Source organism: Bos grunniens, chromosome 2 (genome assembly GCF_055505025.1).
Source record: "Bos grunniens cultivar Pamir isolate PY7600 chromosome 2, Bosgru_T2T1.0, whole genome shotgun sequence".
In the NCBI taxonomy this organism is placed as follows: Eukaryota; Metazoa; Chordata; class Mammalia; order Artiodactyla; family Bovidae; genus Bos; species Bos grunniens.
This window is the reverse complement of record NC_141166.1, coordinates 5297365-5320849: the sequence shown is the minus strand read 5'-3', so window position 1 is coordinate 5320849 and position 23485 is coordinate 5297365. Positions and strand designations below refer to the sequence as shown.

General features: G+C 38.4%; 1 protein-coding gene across 50 annotated transcripts in view; it reads left to right on the top strand.

Annotated features, from left to right (window-relative positions):
- EIF4G3 (eukaryotic translation initiation factor 4 gamma 3) overlaps positions 1–23485 on the top strand; it is a 354136-nt gene that overhangs the window by 210522 nt on the left and 120129 nt on the right. For 26 of the 50 annotated variants that reach the window (XM_086326700.1, XM_086326656.1, XM_086326955.1 and 23 more), the window contains 2 exons: positions 7097–7205; positions 15290–16129. In XM_086326700.1, coding sequence (XP_086182826.1) covers positions 7097–7205; positions 15290–16129 — 949 coding nt within the window. The remainder of the gene's footprint in view (positions 1–7096; positions 7206–15289; positions 16130–23485) is intronic. The other 24 variants (XM_086326966.1, XM_086327057.1, XM_086326986.1 and 21 more) reach the window with 1 other exon arrangement.

The following is a 23485-nucleotide window of genomic DNA, read 5'->3' as shown; positions in this document are numbered from 1 at the left end:
GTAGCATGAAAGCAACCGTAGAGAATATGTAAATGAATGGCTGTTCCAATAAAATTTTGTAAGTTTCCTATAATTTTCATGTGTTATGAAATATTGTTCTTTTAAAATTTCCCTGTTTAAAATGTAAAAAGTTCTTATCTCATCAGAAATATGAAAATAAGCATGTGAACCCTGGGCCATAGCTGCTGGTCTCCTGTCTCCAATTCCTTCTGTACTTAAGCATCTTGTCATATATAAGTTTAAAATAGATAGCAAATAAAGGTGACATCTTTTGTGGTAGAAACCATGTAGGTTATGTTAAGACAAAGGAATTTAATTTATTTTTTAAATCTGTCAAATCTGATCTTAAAATTTCTATGAAACTCATAAAGGCTACTTTTCCATTTACAGTTATTATAAAACCTTCACTGCTTTCCTGTGTTGTACAACGCACCCTTGAGGCCCAGTAATCTGTGCCTCCCACTTCTCCACCCCTATATTGCCCCCCCCACAACTGATAACCATTAGTTTGCTCTTTATATCTGTGAGTCTGCTTCTTTTTTGTTATACTCACTAGTTTGTTGTGGTTTTCAGATCCCACCAGTAAGTGGTATCACACAGTATTTGTCTTTCGGTGTCTGACTTCTCTCCCTTAGCAAAAGGCTCTCCACGTCCATCCGTGTTGCTGCAGATGGCAGATTTTTTTTTTTTTAATGACTCAGTAATATACCATTGTGTATGTATTCCACCTCTTATTTTTATTCACTGGTCTGTTGATGGACACTTAGGTTGCTTCCATATATTGGCAATTATAAATAATGCTGCTGTGAACATCAGGGACCCATGTAGCTTCTCAAATTAATGTTTTGGGTCTTTTTTTTTTTTTTTTTTAAACATATACCCAGAAATGGAATTACTAGGTCTTATAGTAGTTCTATTTTTAGTCTTTGAGAAACCGCCATCCTGTTTTCCACAAGAGCTGCACCAGTTTACATTCCCACTAACAGTGTATGTTCAGTTCAGTTCAGTCGCTCAGCTGTGTCTGACTCTTTGCAGCCCATGGACTGCAGCACACCAGGCCTCCCTGTCGGTCACCAACTCCCGGAGTTTACTCAAACTCATGTCCATTGAGTTGGTGATGCCATCCAACCATCTCATCCTCTCTTATCCCCTTCTCCTGCCATCAGTCTTTCCCAGCATCAGCGTCGTTTCTAATGAGTCAGCTCTTCGCATCAGGTGGCCAAAGTATTGGACTTTCAGCTTCAACATCAGACCTTCCAATGAATATTCAGGACTGATCTCCTTTAGGATGGACTGGTTGGATCTCCTTGCAGTTCAAGGGACTCTCAAGAGTTTTCCCAACACCACAGTTCAAAAGCATCACTTCTTCGGTGCTCAGCTTTCTTTATAGTCCAACTCTCACATCCATACATGACTACTGGAAAAACCATAACCTTGATTAGATGGACTCTTGTTGGCAAAGTAATCTCTCTGATTTTTAGTATACTGTCTAGGTTGGTCATAACTTTTCTTCCAAGGAGCAAGAGTCTTTTAATTTCACGGCTGCAGTCACCATCTGCAATGATTTTGGAGCCCCCAAAAATAGTCAGCCACTGTTTCCACTGTTTCCCCATCTATTTGCTATGAAGTGATGGGACCGGATACCATGATCTTAGTTTTCTGAATGTTGGGCTTTAGGCCAACTGTTTCATTCTCCTGTTTGACTTTCATCAAGAGGCTCTTTAGTTCTTCTTTGCTTTCTGTGATAAGGGTGGTGTCATCTGCATATCTGAGGTTATTGATATTTCTCCCAGGAGTCTTGATTCCAGCTTGTGCTTCTTCCAGCCCAGCGTTTCTCATGATGTACTCTGCATATAAGTTAAATAAGCAGGGTGACAATATACAGCCTTGACGTACTTCTTTCTCTATTTGAAAAACAGTTCGTTGTCTAACTGTTGCTTCCTGACCGGCATACAGGTTTCTCAAGAGGCAGGTCAGGTGGTCTGGTATTCCATCTCTTTCAGCATTTTCCAGTTTGTGGTGATCCACGTAGTCAAAGGCTTTGGCATGTTGCCTTTACCGGTGTGTTTTTTCATTTTACATTTTTATTGTTTCTAGTTTTTTGTGTAGAGAAGTTCCTGTAATATTTGTTGTAAAGCTTGTTTGGTGGTGCTGAACTCTTGTAGCTTTCAGTTGTCTCTAAAGCTTTTGATTTATCCATCAAATCTAATCAAGGACTTTGCTGGATAGAGTCTTTCATTTTCTCCGGACCTTTCTCTCTCTCTTCTCCTTCTTGGACCCCTATAATGTGAATATTTAGTGTGCTTGATGTTGTCCCAGAGGTCTCTTAAACAGCCCTATTTTCTTTTTTCTGTTCAGTGGCAGTGAATCCCATGATTCTGTCTTCCAGCTTACTGATCCATGCCTCTGTGTCTGTCTACTACTGATTCCCTCTAGTGTATTTTTCATTTCACGTGTTGTATTCTTCATCTCTGGTTGGTTGGTTCTTCATATTTGTCTAACTCTTTGTTAAAAGCTTCTAAGTTCTCATTCTGTATCCATTTTTCTCCTGACTTCTTTATCATTTTTGTGATCATGACTCTGAAGTCTTTTTTTGGTAGATTGCCTGTCTCCACTTCACTTAGTTTTTCCCTGCCCTTTTGTCTTGTTCCTTCACCTGGAATATGTTCCTCTGCCCCCTCATTTTGACTGAGTTGCTTTTTTCTGTTTTTATATATGAGGTAGGTCGGTCACATTTCTCAGCCTTGGGAACGTGTTCTTCTGTAGGAGACCCCCTGTTTACCCCAGAGGTGCAGTTCCCTCTTGTCACTCAAGCTGCATGCCATTAGGGGTTCCTGCTCAGAGGGCTAAGCTGGTCCTTCTTGTGTAACAGGCTGACTGCGTGGCTCATCTGGTAGGCTCTTCTGGCCCTTAGTGTATCTGACTGCCAGGCCCTGCCTTGTGTGGATGCTGCTCGGTGCTCTTTAGTGGGCCTGATCAGGAGATAGCTTGTGGTAGATTCCTCGGGGGCCTTTGGCCTAGTGCTGACTCATTGGTGGGTGGAGTCACAGTCCCAAAGACTCTGAGGCTGTTTTGCTGCCCAGTGGCAGGTTACACCAGGTCCTGGGGTTAGTAATGTCATGCAGAACTAGTTCCTGAAGTCTGGCTGCAGGCCTCAGGGATCGTAGAACTTGTTTCAGATTGTTGGTGGGGGAGCCAGGTCCTTAACACAGTTCGGTGTCACATCCAGGGCATCCTGAAACTTATGTCGGCCGGCTAGTGAACTGAACCTCGGCCCAGCTGATCCCAGGGTAAGGTCTGGACTGGTGTGAGTGGGCTGGGTCTGCAGGCTGAAGGATCGTGGTTTTCTTGCATCTGATGCCTGCCCCATGTTGCATGAGGCTGGTCTAGTGTCTCAAGCAGGCTTCCTTGAGGGAAGGGACAGTGGTTGTCTGTTGATGGTCGGAAGGGAGCTCGTGGCCCTCAAGTGGGAAGGGACATGTCTTCAGGCATGTCTGGAGATGACTGTGGGCTCAGGAAGTCTTTTGGCAATTTGTTTATGGGTAGGGCTCTGTTCCTCCCCAGTTGGTTGACCTGAGGCATCCCTGCGCTCATGCCTAAAGCTGTTGTGTGGGATTAGGATTAGAACTTGGAGCTAGTGAGCCAAGAGCAGTGTTGACGCAGTAGAATGTCCCCAGTTATGGCTGCTACTGTTATTATCTGTGTCCTCAGGGTGAGCCACAGTCACCACCCATCCTCCCCACCTCTCCAGAAGACTGCCCAAGACCAGCAAGTAGGCCCAGGCTCCTGCCATAGTACTGCTTTTGACTTGAGTCCCAGTGCATATAAGATTTTGTGTACACCCTTTAAGAGTGGCGTTTCTATTGCCCCCCAGTCCTATGGGACTTCCAAAATTAAGCCAGAATGGCCTTCAAAGCTGCATGCTCTGGGGTCTCACCTTGGTGCAGGACCCCTGGACTGGGGAGTCTCACTCGTACTCCTGTTGGAAATCCTCTGCAATATAACACTCTCATTTGTGCGTTGCCCACCCAAGGGTATGGGATTTGGTTATATCATGAGTCTGCCCCACTACCCATCTTGTAGTTCCTTCTTTACGTCTTTAATTGTAGAAGATCTTTTCTGGTTCCAGTCTTTTTCATCAGTGGTTTTTTTATAGACAGTTGAGATTTTGATGTGCTTGTAAGAGGAGATAAGCTCACTCTTTTTTGCCCTACCATCTTATCTGCTCTTAAGAAATGAATTTTAAACTGTACAAAGAAGTATTAAGACAGTCCCAGATACTGTTACCTCTTTTATGTGTTGTACTCTATTTTTTGTTTTTTTTTAAATGAGTTCTTCCAGTGAGCCCGCATCTACTATTCTCCCTTCAGGCTAGTACTTCAACTTTAATGTATATATTTTTAACAAAATAGATTCTCAAGTAATCTTTATAAAGGGAATTCACTTTTTGGATACTATCAAGTATGTGATATCTTGCCATACTTACTTTAAATAAGCTTCCTTACCACTCTGTTTGAAAAATGAGATTTTTTTTTTCTTCTGCTTGAACTTTGATTTTGAAAAATTTGGTGTGGGGAGGGAATTCAGCTATGAAATAAATCATGAACTATTGCAGCAATGTGATGTTGCCAATAAACCCTAATCTTTTAGCTCTGATCATCTTTATTGAGTTATTTTACATTTTGACACCAATTGATCTTCCAGATTAAAGTATTGATGTATATTACCTTGTTATTTTCTTGGTCCTGTCAGAGGCTTTAGAGAATGCTGAAGTTGGATTGACACTGTAAGATCTTTGATTCCTTTTCATTTTACAACTGAGCATTGCTTTTTTTTTTTTTTTTTTTTGGCTGCAGTGAGCAGCAGGTGAGATCTTAGTTCCTTGACCAGGAATCTAACCTGTGCCCCTGCACTGAAAGCTTGAAGTTTTTACCAGGGAAGTTCGTAGCTATGAAAACTGAGTACTTTCCTAGCATTCTGAGTCTATGTATTAGATACCTGGATTTGGAACTATGAGTTAACCAGCCAACTATGAGTCACTCCTTTCTTAGAAATCTTTATACATAAAGTCTTCCTAGCGCTTAGTTGATGGAAAAATGTCTGTGCAGTTGTCTATTTAATATGATTGAAGATATTTTAATCTTAGATGAAAAAACTCTCTGATCTATACAGATTTATAGATACTTACAGATACCATCAGTCTTTTACTGTCTTAAGAATCTCACCTTCACCATGTGTATTATTGATTTTGGTGACCTTCTTTCAGCAGATACCCTGTTTTCAATCGGTTATTCATTTCCCAGACTATTGAAATAGTTAATATTTTATTTCTTTCTGGTAAATGTGACACAGTATACAGATCTTTCTTTCCCGAGTTATGTAGATGACTATTTAATAAATGTTAAATAACATAGACTCTTTCCGTTGTTCTAGAGCTGTTTTCAGCCATAGAATCCAACTGAGTCCTTGCAGTCGTCCCTCGGTATCCACAGGGGATTGACTCCAGAACCCCCGCAGATAGCAAAATCTGCAAATGTTTAAGTCTCTAAAAGTCTAGAAAGTAAAATGAGCAGTACAGTCAAGCCTGCATATATGTGGGCCACACTCTGTGGGTACGGAAGAGTGACCTTATTTTCCCTTACAGCTGTGATTCCTTCCTAACTTTTAATAATAAAAAATTTTTCCCACTGGAACTAAGAATTCCGAGTACAGTAATCACAGTATTACTATCCATTTGTCAGTGATTCAAAGTTGAAAATAGAAACTCTCTTCATTTTTTACATATGGAAATATAATTTTAGTGGTCTTCATTTAGAAGAAATTGTGGAATGTGAGTAGTTTCATGGTTTATAATGCATAGGTGAAATAATACTATTGTCTGTGTTTTTATATGTTATTTTTTACATCATATATAGTCTTACATAAATTATGCACGTTGTACATCATGAAAAGCAGTTAGTTAAATGACATTATAAATAATAGATGTTTGAACTCATATTTCATTTTATGTTCCTACTCTCTGTGAGACATACTGATTCAAATATATTTTTCATAAACTCCTACTTTTAAGTGGCCCTATCTACCCTGAATTTCCCCCTACCTTCCAAAAAAATAAAAGTCAGATTGTGCAGGGAGCTCTGCTCTATAGCACTGGTAGAATTTGATGTAGACGATTATAGCTATGAAAAATTGACCTTAGATCTCCTAGGAGAGACACTGTTTTCTTGCGTGGCTGTTGTGTAACCCTCAAGTCCAGAACAAATACCTAACTAGAATGTGATGTAGATTGAATGTTCTTGTTCTTTCTTGTGTAATTCTTGTTCCCTCTAAGTTGAAAAATGGCTGCAGTGTTTTTCAACCTACTCTGCTAGGATTTTGATGGACATTTATATTCCATATACTGGCTGAGTGCAAAGAAGAGTTTTCTCTTACCTGTGAAAAGCCAGATATTTTACTCAGCTTTCTGCCTCTGAGAATATATCATCCTTGACCCAGAATCTAAAGACATTTTAAGGTGAAAGTTCCTTTAAAGGCTTTCCAAGTTGCATTTCTCCTCTGTGATTATATGGACAAATGATCAGAATCACCATTCTGTATTGTTTTCTTGAATCAGTAACTGATTTTAAAACCCATCATGTCTTGTTTGTCCTGGTTTTGACTGGTGAACTATCATACTTTGCTAGGTAATTTATAAATGAAGTTGGCCAAGTCCCATTGGTCTTGACTGAGAAGATGCTGAATTCCTTCTCAGAAGTGACATCTGTTGTTAGGTTGAAAGTCTGTCCTTAGAAGGAACACTGGAGAGTGCATTGTACTAATAATTGTTGCGCGGTCTTCTCTTGCTGTGGTTAATATTAATCATCTCTTTCCCCCCCCTTTCTTGCTGCCTCTTTTCCTTTTCTTCCTTGTCTTCCCATATACTTTTTGAATTTATTAAACTGGCCTATATATTTTTTCCTTGCTTTGTTTGTTTGTTTGTTTGTTTAATTTTGTGACCTCCTGCCTTACTTTGTCTTCCCCACTTGCTTGGGTTCCATGTTGCTAGTTTTTATGTTCGCACGCTCATTATCACCCTTTTTTGTACTTCAAATCCCAGCAGCTGCCCAGCCAGGTCCCCGAGCACAGCCCTGTGGTCTATGGGACTGTGGAGAGCGCTCATCTTGCTGTCAGCACCCCTGTCACTGCAACGAGCGACCAGAAGCAAGGTTTGTGCATGACTCTTTTCCTCCTTCTTACCTTTAGTCTCTTTTTCTAAAAAACTTAATTATGTTGCCTGATCATTTAAGAGTAAGAATAAAACATGTGAGGATTATCTAGAATCCCCACTTTTATAACGAAGTTTTGAGATAGAAAATCAAAGTGTTCTACCTCTAAGAAATTAAAGTAGGTATGGTACGATGAGTAAAAGTTTTTCCTACATTTTGGTAAAGCCTCATTGTCAAATGTGTATTTATAGGTATAAGCTTAGCTGCCTTAAATGGTTTCTTTTGGAACAAGGTTGAGGAAGATAAATTGATGTGTATATTGCTTTATCAGAACAGCAGTTTCTGTTCGTAAGTTTAGCATGTTCATGCGTTTCTTACTATTTTCAAAAACATAAAATGTTCCTTCTTACAAGCTTAGCTTCTGTAGCCTCAGTTGAAGATAGTACTGAGTTCAGATCCTGACTGTATCCGGCAGTATTTGGTCTTGGTGAGTTATTATGCTGAATATCTTAATTTCTTCATTTACTAAATGGAATGAGGAATAGCTTCCTTATAGAGTTGTTATGGGGACATGCCAAGCATTGGAAAAACATTTAGTAAATTACAACCTAGTAAATTTTCAAACTGTGGTATTGGAGAAGACTCTTGAGAATCCCTTGGACTGCATGGAGATCAAACTAGTCAGTTCTCAAGGAAATCAACTCTGAATATTCATTGGAGGGACTGATGCTGAAGGTAAAGCTGCAATACTTTGGCCACCTGATGTGAAGAGCTGACTCGTTGGAAAAGACCCTGATTCTGGGAAGGATTGAAGGCAGGAAGAAAAGAGAACAACAGAGGATGAGATGGTTGGATGACATCACTGACTCAATGGATGAGTTTGAGCAAACTCTGGGAGATGGTAAAGGACAGAGAAGCCTGCTGTGCTGCAGTCCATGGGGTCGCAAAGAGTTGGACATGACTGAGTGACTGAACAACAACAACAAAATTACAGCTGTTATTATTATCCAGAATCACACTAGTCTCCCCTCTTAACCTTGGACATAAGGGATCAAATGTTTGGTGAAATAAGTACACATATTACCTCTTGGATTAAAAATAGGAAACTTGAAGGAAAATCTCATGCCAGAAGTGCGATATCATAGCCTCCCCTTCTTTCCTGCCTAGTTGGATTTAGGTTGACCTTTCAGCTAAAATTGGGAGAATTCATTAGGTACAAGGGGAAGCAGGTTACTATGTTCATGCTTTTATAATGTTTCTGACTTTATTCTAAGAATGATTAAAATCATATGTGTTTTCTATTTTCTTGAATGATTTATTCTTCCAAACACCTTATTATTCTGTAGCTGATGTGTAGTTTCTGTACTTTTATTCTTTAAAAAGCCTTGGGTTTGGCAAATAATGAAAATGGAGGTATTTAGTATTATTGTTTTTTCACTGGACTACAAGTTAATCACGCTCACACACTTGTAGTGCACGGTTTTGATGTTATTTCACAGTATGCAAAAGTAGTGTGGTGTTTTTTCCCTTTAGTATTCAGTAGCCTAGTATTCTTGAACAGAGACAAGCCTAAATTTTGTTTTATGAAATAGTTCTAAGCCACAACATAAGTAACGTATCCTAAACGTTTGGAATAATTCTACAAGTTGCACTGTCAAATACTCCTTTCAGCAGTGTTCAGAGTTGGAGACTCATAACATGTTTAAAGTTAAATTTTTTTGCATTAAAACCATTCACCTTGCAGGAGGGCAGTTCGTAGGTATTCTGGAAGGCTACTTCCTATTGATCAAGCAGTCTTGAGTCAGCATTCAGATTGCTTTCAGTCTGAGTTAAGAATTTCCAGGGTTCAAGATGTCATTTCTTTTGCGTGGTCATCGAAAAAGCAAGAGAGTTCCAGAAAAACATCTATTTCTGCTTTATTGACTATGCCAAAGCCTTTGACTGTGTGGATCACAATAAACCGTGGAAAATTCTGAAAGAGATGGGAATACCAGACCACCTGACCTGCCTCTTTAAGAAACCTATATGCAGGTCAGGAAGCAACAGTTAGAACTGGACATGGAACAACAGACTGGTTCCAAATAGGAAAAGGAGTACGTCAAGGCTGTATATTGTCACCCTGCTTATTTAACTTATATGCAGAGTACACCATGAGAAACTCTGGGCTGGAAGAAGCACAAGCTGGAATCAAGATTGCCGGGAGAAATATCAATAACCTCAGATACGCAGATGACACCACCCTTATGGCAGAAAGTGAAGAGGAACTCAAAAGCCTCTTGATGAAGGTGAAAGTGGAGAGTGAAAAGGTTGGCTTAAAGCTCAACATTCAGAAAATGAAGATCATGGCACCTGGTCCCATCACTTCTTGAGAAATAAATGGGGAACCAGTGGAAACAGTGTCAGACTTTATTTTTCTGGGCTCCAAAAATCACTGCAGATGGTGACTGCAGCCATGAAATTAAAAGACGCTTAGTCCTTGGAAGGAAAGTTATGACCAACCTAGATAGCATATTCAGAAGCAGAGACATTACTTTGCCAACAAAGGTCCGTCTAGTCAAGGCTATGGTTTTTCCAATGGTCATGTATGCATGTGAGAGTTGGACTGTGAAGAAAGCTGAGTGCCAAAGAATTGATGCTTTTGAACTGTGGTGTTGGAGAAGACTCTTGAGAGTCCCTTGGACTGCAAGGAGATCCAACCAGTCCATTCTGAAGGAGATCAGTCCTGGGTGTTCTTTGTAAGGACTGGTGCTAAAGCTGAAACTCCAGTCCTTTGGCCACCTCATGCGAAGAGTTGTCTCATTGGAAAAGACTCTGATGCTGGGAGGGATTGGGGGCAGGAGGAGAAGGGGATGACAGAGGATGAGATGGCTGGATGGCATCAGCGACTCCATGGACATGTGTTTGGGTAGACTCCGGGAATTGGTGATGGACAGGGAGGCCTGGCATGCTGTGATTCATGGGGTCGCAAAGAGTCGGACATGACTGAGCAACTGAACTGAACTGAACTGAATCTTTTTTGCTAGTTATAATTATGCTAAGCATACTTAAGAATTACCAAGCAGAGAGGCCTTAAAATACTTTCTTTATGCTGGCTTTCTCTGTAGATTGATGTATGGTACTAAGAATTCATAATATTTTGATGGTGGTAGCTCTGACCTAAGATTTTTGGATTAGGAGATACCTGTGTATCTTGTCACATTTAGGCATTGATTTATGGGAGGAGAAATGCAAAATTCTTTGTTTCCTCTCATTTTTTTCTTTGATGCCTAGTGGAAATTTGAATAATAAAATCAGCATTTCAAATTGATATTTGATGTGGACTTGGATGAATTAAAAAATGTTTGACATTACCTTGGACTTCCCTGGTGGCTCAGACGGTAAAGCGTCTGCCTACAGTGCGGGAGACCTGGGTTCAATCCTAGGGTGAGGAAGATCCTCTGGAGAAGGAAATGGCAACCCACTCCAGTACTCTTGCCTGGAAAATCGCATGGACAGAGGAGCCTAGTAGGCTACAGTCCATGGGGTTGCAAAGAGTTGGACGTGACCTAGCGACTTCACTTCACTTCACCTTGATGAAAGAGTAACTTCCATTTTAAATATATTTCATAGTGTTTACAGTAACTTTTTGGGACTACTGCTGTCTTCCTCTAGTACTAACTATTCTCCAGAAAACTCAGTAATACTGACTTTCTGTTTTTAATTCTGTCCATAACTTGTCAATATATATAATAGTTTTCAGAATAGTTTTCTTTTTTAAACTAAATATATATAATTCAAATAATATTAGAAAGGGTTCATCATTTTTCAAATAATTTTTTTACAGTTAAAGTTTTTAAAAAAGTTTCTTAACTGTAGATTCATTTTGAAATTAAAGTACGATACAAAACTGCACTGTTTCAAAAGTTGTTACATTATCCTCAGAAACAATAGATTCTGTATTCTACATTCAGATTGATTTTTCTCTCTTGATGGAAATATTACTGATGTTTTGTACTGGGATCCCATTTTATCCCCAAAGTCCCCCACTAGTTTGATTCACTTTAATACTTGTTTTTCCATAAACTTGCCTTTCCCCCTCTTAATTGAAAGAATTTAGAATTTGAAATCATTTTCATTTTCTTACACCTTTAATTTTTAAAATCCTATCTGTAAATTAGGAACATAATAGTTTTTATCCCACTGGTGATTATAAGACTTAGTGGACATTAAGTATATATGGTGTTTTACCTGTTTCCTGGCTCATGTTAAGTGCTTAATAAATACTAGCTGCCATAATGGTCTGGCTTTCTGTTTCTAATGTTCACAGCTGGACTAGTTACATGCAGACCAGGTTTTCAGACAAATATGTCATTTCCCATTTGTTTTGGTACTTGATAAAAAAGACAGGGAAGATCTCGATTTGTATCAATAGAAAGACTGTTGAGTGAATTAAAACTTTGAGTCCGTGTTGATAGTGTAGACACACAGCTTAAATGATTGAACAATGTTTGGAAAAGTGCATTCAGTCCAGTGTATTGAGGATATGGTATGTATAATTAAATACAAATAAAAATTACCCTGCCTTAGTATGTTTTAGAAGCACTTGATACAGAGTAGGTATGCAGTGAATGGTATTCTGTTGTAAATTCAACCAGTTGTTATACCAGTGTAGCTCAATAAGAGCACTTTGGAAATTTAGGATGAGACTGTTCTCTGTCAAATGAGACTGTCCCTCAAATAGCAGAATACTTAGCATTCCTGGTCTCTCCCCGACTAAGTGATAGTAACACTGTCATTTGTAGCTCCTGACAACCAAAGGGTGCCCGTCTAGGACGCTGGTTGTACTACCCTGTGAGAATAAAAGGAGCAGTTTTTCCTTTTTATAAATTTGACATTCATTATAGAAACTGGTTAAGCAGAAAGAAAAATTATCTGTCTCATTATCTATATTATAACGTGTATGTAATTCTAGGCTTTCTCATATGGATATATGTTAATATTATATTTTTTGTTGCTGTTTTTACCAGTAGTTTATTCTCTACATGCAGTTGTGCCCTGTCTTTTAAAAAAGTGTCTTTTATTATAAACACCTTTCTGTATCATTAAATGCTCTTTTAAAAGCTTATTTTAAATGATTGCAATACTATGCCATTATATTCCCACGCCATTATTTCTTTAACAAATCCCTTATTGATAGACATTTAATTTATTTTCCTATTTTTGCTCTTATAAATATTGTTGCTTTAAATATTACACACCTCTGTCTTTGCTCACTCTTCAATGATTATTTTCTTTAAAAAGTTCTTCAAGATGAAATTCCCACAGATCCCTAAAAATGGCCAATTAGTATAAACATTTTGAATGCAGTATATTAGATTTCAAACTATCATGGCTTTGCAAAGCATACTCTTAATACTAAAAGTTCTTAGAGAAATAAAATTCGTGTTCTTTGTGACCTATTATTTCTTTCAGCTTTCTGTATTAAAACCTTAATGAATTCATTAAAGGACTTATTTCAGAATAAGGAGCTCACAAAAACAATTTTAAATTTTGTTTCTTGTTTTCTTTATTAATGTTAGATATTGCGAAAGAGTATATGGAAGTTTCACAAATCTGCTTTTGTTTGATTTTTTTACCCAAATTAATAATTGAATTGATATACTCTTGTTAATGTGAGATTTGCTGTTTTCTAATGTTTGATTCATCTAGGTTTCATTCGGTGGTCATAAAGGGTGGTTAATATTCTGATATGCTTTAAAAGTGGTATCTTCTAATGTGAGTGACCCTTGTAGCAGTTATTCCAGTGAATTGGAAATTCATTTGGGATATTTTAATAAATACATATTCAGTTCAATTCAGTCGCTCAGTCGCGTCTGACTCTTTGCGACCCTATGAATTGCAGCACACCAGGCCTCCCTGTCCATCACCAACTCCTGCAGTTCACTCAAACCCACGTCCATCAAGTTGCCATCCAGCCATCTCATCCTCTGTCGACCCCTTTTCCTCCTGCCCCCAATCCTTCGCAGCATCAGAGTCTTTTCCAATGAGTCAACTCTGCATGAGGTGGCCAAAGGACTGGAGTTTCAGCTTTAGCATCATTCCTTCCAAAGAAATCCCAGGACTGATCTCCTTCAGAATGGACTGGTTGGATCTCTTTGCAGTCCAAGGGACTCTCAAGAGTCTTCTCCAACACCACAGTTCAAAAGCATCAATTCTTCGGCGCTCAGCCTTCTTCACAGTCCAACTCTCACATCCATACATGACCAGAGGAAAAACCATAGCCTTGACTAGACGAACCTTTGTTGGCAAAGTAATGTCTCTGCTTTTGAATATGCTATCTAGGTTGGTCATAACTTTCCTTCCAAGGACTAAGCGTCTTTTAATTTCATGGCTGCAGTCACCATCTGCAGTGATTTTGGAGCCCAGAAAAATAAAGTCTGACACTGTTTCCACTGGTTCCCCATCTATTTCCCATGAAGTGATGAGACCGGATGCCATGATCTTCGTTTTCTGAATGTTGAGCTTTAAGCCAACTTTTTCACTCTCCACTTTCACCTTCATCGAGAGGGTTTTTAGTTCCTCTTCACTTTCTGCCATAAGGGTGGTGTCATCTGCATATCTGAGGTTATGGATATTTCTCCCGGCAATCTTGATTCCAGCTTGTGCTTCTTCCAGCCCAGCGTTTCTCATGAAATATAATAGATGTATTTCTTTGAAATGTTTTTGTCTCTTGCCCAGGCAACTTAGTCTGAGGTATTTGGCTTTGAGAACCGATGGACCTTATTTCTCCATTATAGTAAATAGGCAGAGTTTTAGAAACACTGGACGCTAAGCCCATCAATTAAAGTGAATTTTAAAGCCAATAAAAGTAGTTGCAGTGAATGAATTAGCCTTTAACAGTTTAATTTTGCCATCTGTTTATCTGATTAATGAGCATATTTTCTTTGACAGGCTTACTTGAAATTTATTGTAAACACTCAGTTTCACTGATGCATAAAGATTTTTGGCAGAGAAAGTTAAGTCCCTTTCAGTTTAGTTTGTCTTTTAGCAGCGCTTAAAATTTTTGTTTGCATTTGCCGAGCATACTCATGAGTATCTGTTTTTATCACTGGAGCCTGTTTGGTTTCCAGTCTCGTACTTCCTAAACAGAACCATCTAAGTCTCCTCTGACTTTATCTTCCTAGGCATGAATCACATGTTTGTTTACCTGGAATTTTAAAATATGGAAATTGTCATGAGTTAGCATTTCTTTCATTTTTCTGGTACCTTTATTATGATTATCGATTTGTCACTCTTATTCTCATTGTTTCTCTGTGTGTAGACGCACGTTTTATATATTATTCTCATATAAAGTGTTGTTTTAAATTGGACTTAATAGTCTGAATGTTAATTTTGGTTTCTCTTTAAAGAATATATATATATTTTTTTACTATTGAAGATATAAGATAAATCTCTGGTTTTATTCCTTAACACTATTTCTAGTTATATGCTTCTTTTCAGAAATATAAGTGAAATTAACATCTCAGTGAATTTTTATGTTCAGGAACTTGATTTCCCTGATAATTGATTTCATTGATAATAAATGACACCATGATAATTTTTCTTGAAATGATTTTTTATGCAAGCAATACAAGTTATAAAAATCTCACCACATGCAGAAATATGTAGAATAAAAAATAATATCTGTGTCTAATTAAATCTCCAATTATTTACCCTTAAACTGTCCTGTAACACCACTATAGTGTATCCTTGGTAGAAAAATTTTACACAGAACATCTCTCCACCTTAAAGAAAAGCCCTATTCTCATCCCAAGAATTGTTTCCTTTTAGTTTTGATGAGATTTTTCCATTGTATTCTTGACATAATCATTTGGTGAATTAACTCCTCTTACTTTGAAATAAACTTTATATGTGTTGGAGGTTAAGTAGTAACAGAAAATAGAATAGAAATATGCAGTGTTTTTGGAGTGGCAAAATAATATTTTGATCTGTCTTCTGTTGCTCATGTTTTAGAATAAGAGATTAAAAGAATTATCCCCAAATAATACAATATAATCTTTGATCCAAAAATTATTCTTAAATCTCTTTCTTTTTTTGCTCCCCAGAAGAGAAGCCAAAACCAGATCCAGTGTTAAAGACTCCTTCCCCAGTCCTTAGGCTAGCCCTCAGTGGAGAGAAGAAAGAACAAGCAGGCCCGACGTCTGAGATTACTGCAGTAGAGTCCATACCAGAGCTTCCTCTGCCTCCATCCCCTACTGCTATTTCTCCACTTGCTCGAAGTACAATTACTTCTCCCACCTCTGTTGCTCTTAGTAGCCAACCAATATTCACCACTGCAATTGATGACAGATGTGAACTCTCTTCCTCAAAAGAAGACACAATTCCTATTCCCAGCCCCACATCTTGCACAGAAGCATCAGATCCTTTACCAACAGATGAAATTGATGATGATATATGCAAGAAATCTTGTAGTGTAGCACCAAATGATATTCCACTGATTTCTAGTACTAACCTAATTAATGAAATGAATGGAGTTAATGAAAAATTACCAGCCACGGAAAGCATTGTGGAAATAGTAAAACAGGAGGTGTTACCGCTGACTCTTGAATTGGAGATTTTGGAAAATCCCCCTGAAGAAATCAAAGTGGAGTGTGTCCCAACTCCCATCACCCCTTCGATAGTTCCCTCCTCTTCTCCGTCTCCTCCAGCTCCTCCAGCTTCTCCTCCTCCCACACCAGTTATCGTTCCTGCTGCTGCCACCAGTATTAATACTGGTCGTGGTTCCACCGGAGTCCAGAGAGCCTTCGAAGAGGGCGAGAACATAAGAACTTGCCTTAGTGAAGATGCAAAAGAGATTCAGAACAAAGTAGAGGTAGAAGCAGATGGGCAAACAGAAGAGATTGTGGATTCTCAGAACTTAAGTTTAAGAAAGAGCCCAGTCCCAGGTAAGTCATTCTGTTATTAATTGTATTATGCTTGGTGAACATGAAAACGCAGCAGTATTTGAGTTATTTTTTAATTGGCTACTTTCCTTGACTTCCAGAAACACCAAATGAATGCTGAAATTCCTAGTCTGATTTCTTCCGTGGTGTGTTTATGTTTTAGTGCATCCAGCAAAGAGTTACTCCATTGTCTAAAAATGCAAATGAAATATCAAATATACAAAATGCCTCCAAGGTATATGTCACTGTACATGTGTTTTTTGTTTTTGCCTCGTTCATAACAATCATTTCCTCTGGGGTTAATTTTGTTGCTTTGGGGATGGAAACCAGTCAAACCCAGCGTGGTCTGTAGTCCCAAATCTTGTCTTCTCAGAATTTGAAAACCTAGTCAATCCTTAACTTAAAAGAAGTTCTCTGTACAATATCTCTTCTTTAATCTTGCTTAAGGAAAAGAGCAATCAGAATGTCAAAGGTTTATTACTAGTTCTGGAACGTAAGTGTACCCTTTCTGTCTCACAGATAAGTATAATGCTCTTCCATTTTCTCTTTTTAAAGTTTCATTTCCTGTAATATTGATTTATTATTACTTAATATCATTAGTATGACCAAAGTATTACATACTTCTGAATTCAGAATTATTTCTTTTTAATGTAGCATCACCTAGAATTGTGGATCTAACCATTAGGTTTTTATAATATTGATCAAAAGTTATCTGAGGTTTATCAACTATTCTTGATTCAGTAGCCGATAAGAACATGGCTTTTAACGAGTCAGCATAGCCTGTCTTCTAGACATTCCTCTGTGTTGTATAATTTGCTCTTTGTGTACCTGTCAAGTTGCTCAGTTTGACAAATGAGTGCTCTGCCTGCGATCTAGATATGTACTGGGGATGTTTTAGTCACCTACATCCCTGTTGTTTATTACCTATTCTGACCTGTCTAGTAGGAAATTTGGCAAGTCAAGTTTAAGATGTGGCTCTCCCACCCAACTCAGTTCTCAAGGTGATTCCCTCATGAAAGTCTGTGAGAGGGGTCTGGTTCCTTGAAATTGCAGAACATCTAGTTCCACGGTGAACCGGAACACGAAAACAAACAGTGCCAGGCAGCTGGGACTGGGAGAAATTTATCATAAATGTTTATAAATCACCTGTTTCCTCAGTAGACTGGCCTCTGTAACCATCAGTACTCAGAGTGCCGTCACTGTTGTAGGAACCTTCTTCCTTGGTAGGGCAATGATGTAGGCAGGGCTTTTTCATTACTCTTTGAAAAAAACAGTCTTATTTTTGGTGTGGCTGCAGGTGAGTGCCCCTCCAAAGAACATTTGTTTGTTCGAGAATAGTAATTTGTTTGACCCTTGATTTTTTTCCCCTTCGTTTACCAACCTGTGAGTTGTTTTTCAACAACTAGTGATATGGTAGTTCCAAAAATAGGAGAGGCTATTGAAGACAAATGCTTTAAAACATCCAAACAAACAATAGAAAGGAAAAGCGGGCATAGAGAATGCAAGTCAAAGATACAAACTATATCTCAGAACTGAAATTAAGTGTAAAGCAGAATTCTACATTGATGTCCTACTTAACACTCATCCCTGATAATCATTCATTCTTTTAAGCAATTCGTCACTTAAGTGGCCTGGTATTACAAGACAGCTCCCCTGGATAAATGGACAAACAGAATTTAGGGCTAAGTAATCTTTATACCATGGTATAATTTTTTTCCAAAATGCAGATTGCTTTTGGAATTAGTAATATTAGTCACGAGCACCTTTGCTCAGCTGTAAAGCAGAAGATAACAAAAAGAGAAAAACCATCTTTTGTATGATTAGGGACAAGGTAGATGTTGGTGATGTCAGGAAGTAAAGTGTCTTGGCATTTTTCTAGTTTCATGATATTTCTTAACCTATAAATGTATTTTGGAGGAACTAGAAGTTCAAAGTTTCCATTTTATATCTTATACTCTTCAAAATCCAAAGTAAATGAACCTTAAGAAACCATGTACCTCTAGCATTTTTTTTAAATTGTAGTGCTTACCAAAAACATTCCTGAGTCTCTCATTTCAGTATTAATATTTGTTAATGTTATTGCTACGAAAGTTAACAGTGAAAATTAACTCATCATTCTTTTTATCCACCTCAAATTGTCATATGCTTAATGACTACAGTCTTTTTTGCACTTATTCATTTAGTTTACTTCATTTATTTTGAGAGGTTATTAAAACCATAATACTTTGGCTCAGTATCAGCCTTTTGTTGTTGACTTTTGAAAATAGCTCTTATCTCTGCCTGAGGATGAGCACTTTAAAGCAGATTCAGAAACCAGTTGCTTTTGACAGGTGTGATGCATCAAAGTATATAGTAGTTGGTATAGAGGTACTTGTTTTAAAGCAGTAAAGTCAGACATAAGGGGTGTGGCCCATTACTTCTGAAGGGAAGCATTTTTTGCAACTATTTAGGTTGACTGGCACAAATTGCAGCAATTCTGGATACTTGGGGTTGCAGAGAAAGCCCTATAAAATGAGAGTTGTTTGTACCTTCAGGGTATGCTGAGAAGCCTCAGAGATGGGGGAGACATTTGATTACCTGATCTGTACTATCACTTCAACAGTTAAACGTGAAAAAAATACGTATTTAACTGATTTAAGTCTTAGGAATTTTTATTATGGGTTTTATTATACTTGGTGAGAGAAGAAGAGAGAATTTCAGAATTTGTGCAAAAACGTTCCCCACTTACCCATTCAGGAATTCATTTTGTGCAGTTTCAGGAGTGTTGTACTGTACAACATGCATGCTGTATAACATGAGTTTTTTCACTCTTAAAAACAATAGTGATTTTTTTCTTCTACTTTTCTTGTTTCTACTTGATATAAAACTATTATTTGAAATTCTTTTGGCAGAAGGTGGTGTCTGATCTGTCTTCTGGCTTTGTTCATGCTGTGTTACTTCTTGGCATATTTTATAAATTTGTTTTATGAATTTATCTTCAGCTAAACTTTGCTGGTTTGTGTATATTGAAGGCAGGTCCTCCCAAAGCAGATTTTTGTTTGTTTATTACTGCATGTCTTGGGGAGAGCATTAACTGGTATGTAATCTGAGTTTTGTCCTAAAACAACCTTCATACCACAATGTAAATGCATTCCCTGTGTATACTAATGTTTAGGATAATGGAATCTCTGCCACCTAGTTGAAACAAAACTTCTTTCTTTGTCATCACTCTGGGTTGGTTCACTGGTTTATTTTGGTCTCTGTTCTAGCATTCTTTTCACTCTGTTAGAGAAGTATCAGGGCTTTTTATGAGAATTCCAGTTCCAAGTCCCTGCTTTGTAGAGATCCAAGCTCTTGTTTCTCTCATGTGGGTGTTTAGATATAAACTTTTTTATAGACACATACATGGCAAAATAGGAAGTCAAGAGATACCTGGAGTAACAGGCATGTTTGCCCTTCAAGTACAAAATGAAGCAGGACGAAGGATAACAGAACTTGCCAAGAGAACACACTGGTCATAGAAAACACCATCTTCCAACAACTCTATACATGGACATCACCAGATGGTCAACACCAAAAGAGATTGATTATATTATTTGCAGCCAGAGGTGGAGAAGCTCTATACAGTCAGCAAGAATAAGACCCGGAGCTGACTGTGGCTTATATCATGAACTGCTTATTGCAAAATTCTGACTTAAATTGACGAAAGTAGGGAAAACCACACTAGACCATTCAGGTATGACGTAAATCAAATCCCTTATGATTATACAGTGGAAGTGACAAACAGATTCAAGGGGTTAGATCTGATAGACAGTGCCTGAAGAACTATGGACAGAGGTTTCTAACATTGTACAGGAGGCAGTGATGAAAATTACCCCCAAGAAAAGAAATGCAAAAAGGCAAAATGGTTGTCTAAGGAAGCCTTACAAATAGGTGAGAAAAGAAGAGAAGCAAAAGGCAAAGGAGAAAAGGAAAGATATACCCAATTGAATGCAGAGTTCCAAAGAATATCAAGGAGAGATGACAGCCTTCCTAAGTGATCAGTGCAAAGAAATAGAGGAAAACAATAGAATGGGAAAGACTAGAGATCTCTTCAAGAAAATGAGAAATACCAAGGGAGCATTTCTTGCAAAAATGGGCACAATAAAGGACAAAAACGGTATGGACCCAACAGAAGCAGAAGATATTAAGAAGAGGTGGCAAGAATACACAGAAGAACTATACAAAAAAGATCTTAATGACCCAGATAACCATGATGGTGTGAATACTCACCTAGAGCCAGACATCCTGGAGTGCGAAGTCAAGTGGGCCTTATCACTGCGAACAAAGCTAGAGAATTTGATGGAATTACAGCTGAGCCATATCAGACCTTCAAAGTTGATGCTGTGAAAGTGCTGCACTCAGTATGCCAGCAAACGTGGAAAACTCAGCAGTGGCCACAGAACTGGAAAAGGTCAGTTTTCATTCCAGCCCCAAAGAAAGAAAGTGCCAAAGAATGTGCAAACTACTGCACAGTTGCACTCATCTCACATGCTAGCAAAGCAATGCTCAAAATTCTCCAAGCTAAACTCCCAACAGTATGTGAACCAAGAACTTGCAGATATTCAAGATGGATTTAGAAAAGGCAGAGGAACCAGAGGTCAGATTGCCAACATCTGTTGGATCATAGAAAAAGCAAGAGAGTTCCAGAAAAACATCTACTTCTGCTTCATTGAATGCACTGAAGCCTTTGACTCTGTGGATCACAACAAACTGTAGAAAAAATTTAAAGAGATAGGAATATCAAATCATCTCACCTGCCTCCTAAGAAACCTGTTAGCAGGTCAAGAAGCAACAGTTAGAGCCGGACATAAAACAAAGGACCGGTTCTATGTTAGAATTGAGTACATCACGGCTGTATATTGTCACCCTCCTTATTTAACTTATATGATGAGTATATCATGTGAAATGCTGGGCTGGATGAAGCACAAGCTGGAATCAACATTGCCAGGAGAGATACCAATAACCTCAGATACGCAGATGACACCACACTTATGTCAGAAAGCAAAGAGGAACTAAAGAGCCTCTTTATGAAAGTGAAAGAGAAGAGTGAAAAGGCTGGCTTAAAACTCAACGTTCAAAAAATGAAGATCATGGCATCCGGTCCCATCACTTCCTGGCAAATAGATGGGTTAACAATGGAAACAGTGACAGACTTTATTTTCTTGGGCTCCAAAATCACTGCAGATGATGACTGCAGACGCTTGCTCCTTGGAAGAAAAGTTATGGCTAACCTAGACATCATGTTGAAAAGCAGACACATTACCTTGCTGACAAAGGTCTGTATAGTCAAAGCTGTGGTTTTTCCAGTAGTCGTGTATGCATGTAAGAGCTGAACCGTGAAGAAGGCTGCACTGTGGTGCTGGAGAAGACTCTCAGGAGTTCCTTGGACAGCAAGGAGATCTGGTTGGTTGATTGATTGATCAAATCAGTCAATCCTAAACGAAATCATTCCTGAATATTCATTGGAAGGACTGATGCTGAAGCTGAAGTTCCAGTACTTTGGCCACCTGATGAGAAGAGCTGACTCATTGGAAAAGACCCTGATGCTGGGAAAGATTGAGGACAGGAGGAGAAGGGGGCGACAGAAGATAAGGTGGTTGGATGATATCATTGACTCGATAGACATGAGTTTGAGCAAACTCTGGGAGTTGGGGATGGACATGGAAGCCTAGCGTGCTACAGTCCATGGGGTCGCAAAGAGTTGGACATGATTTAGTGACTGAACAACAACACAGCATCCCATATACCCAGTATTGTAGCAGTTGCAGAGGTAGCAGCAACTGACCTTGTTTATGTGGCTTCCAAGAGTTGGCCTTACATTCATTTAGGCTCAGCTAAGGTTGAACGATGGTTTCCAGTTTCTGTAGGTTGAAGATGAGAGATTTATTTCTCAAATGGAAATATGATTGTATGTTTTAAGAGATGTTAATAAAATTCTGATTCACAGAGCCAATCACTTTGCTCTTCTCACTTTAGTAAGCAGATAATAAAAGAAAGTCTTTCAGTTTGTGTAAACTAATCTGAAAAAGACTTATTTTAAAAACCATAGCCTGAAGGTCTGCATCAGTAATAAGAAATTTGAAATTTATTCTTGCCTTTGTTTGACTTAAACTTTCTAAGAAGTATTTGAAATTATTCCTGGAATATTTAGTTACTGGGGCTGAAAATAGATCCCCAGTGGTTTGAGAGTCCCACAAGCGCAGTCCTTCGTATAATGTGTACCCATCTAACCTAACTTCTCACTCTCCTCTAGAGAAATACCTTCTGAACCTTGTGAACAGACCTTCTTACACACGTTCCCTACTTCATTGTCGTTTATCAACTCCAGTAGAGCAATTGTGAAAGTAAGGACTGTTTGCTCCCTTTTCTAGAGGCTTGAGTCTGAGTGATCCTTAGGCTTAAGTAAATGGAAATGACTGGATTTCGCCACGTTGTTCATCAAAATATTTTCAACAAAGCTGCCTGAAAAGTACATTTCTCCTGTCGTTCCTGTGTTCCTGTTGCCTTCCACAGTGAAATTTAAGCACTCTCTGGAGACCGCTGGCACTGGGTTAAATTCTGTCTATATTCATATGCTATGGAATGAGCCCAGACACCTACCTGATGGTAGAGCTTATCCACAGACTCATGTGCCAAGTCTTTCTGGCAAGCGTTGTGCACAGGTCCTCTTTGCCTCTTCAAATGGTATACCATTCCCCACTATTTACAAAAGTTTATTTCTTTGCAACATGAGCCTTGAAGTTTCATTCTTTGGTTATTAATTAACTTCTCATATGTATCTCCGTGAATAGACATAGATTCTTTGTTCTAAATTCAGCCCACTTTCCCCCAGACTTAGAAATTAATCTACTTCGAAAAGAAACCATTGTTCTCAACTGGCTTTTAGACAGGGTAGTCCAGACAGTTTAGAGGACTGTTGTTCTCTTTCAGCAAGCCTGGTTGTGCTGAAAGCTTTCTCTTTCTGCAGTATGCATCTTCACCTTGCACATAGTAGTCTTGACAAGGAAATTTTCACTACTAACAGAAAAAATGTGCAAAATGCATTTCCTTAAATACGTGTTTTTTCTCCACTTTTCTATTGCTGTATTATTAGTACTTGGTAATTTTGTTGCAGTCATAATGAAGTCATCTTTTCATGTTTATAAGACCTTTTCTTAGGTATCGCAAACATTAATCTTATGATTTAAAGTTCTTTATGAGATATAATTATTCTCACTTGGTTATTAACAAAAATAAGCCATGGAAGTAAATTGGGTTTTGCAGGGTCACAAGAAGAGTTACAACCCAAGCCTTCTTTCATGTCACATGTCTCTTGTTTTTCTAACATGCTGTTTGCGT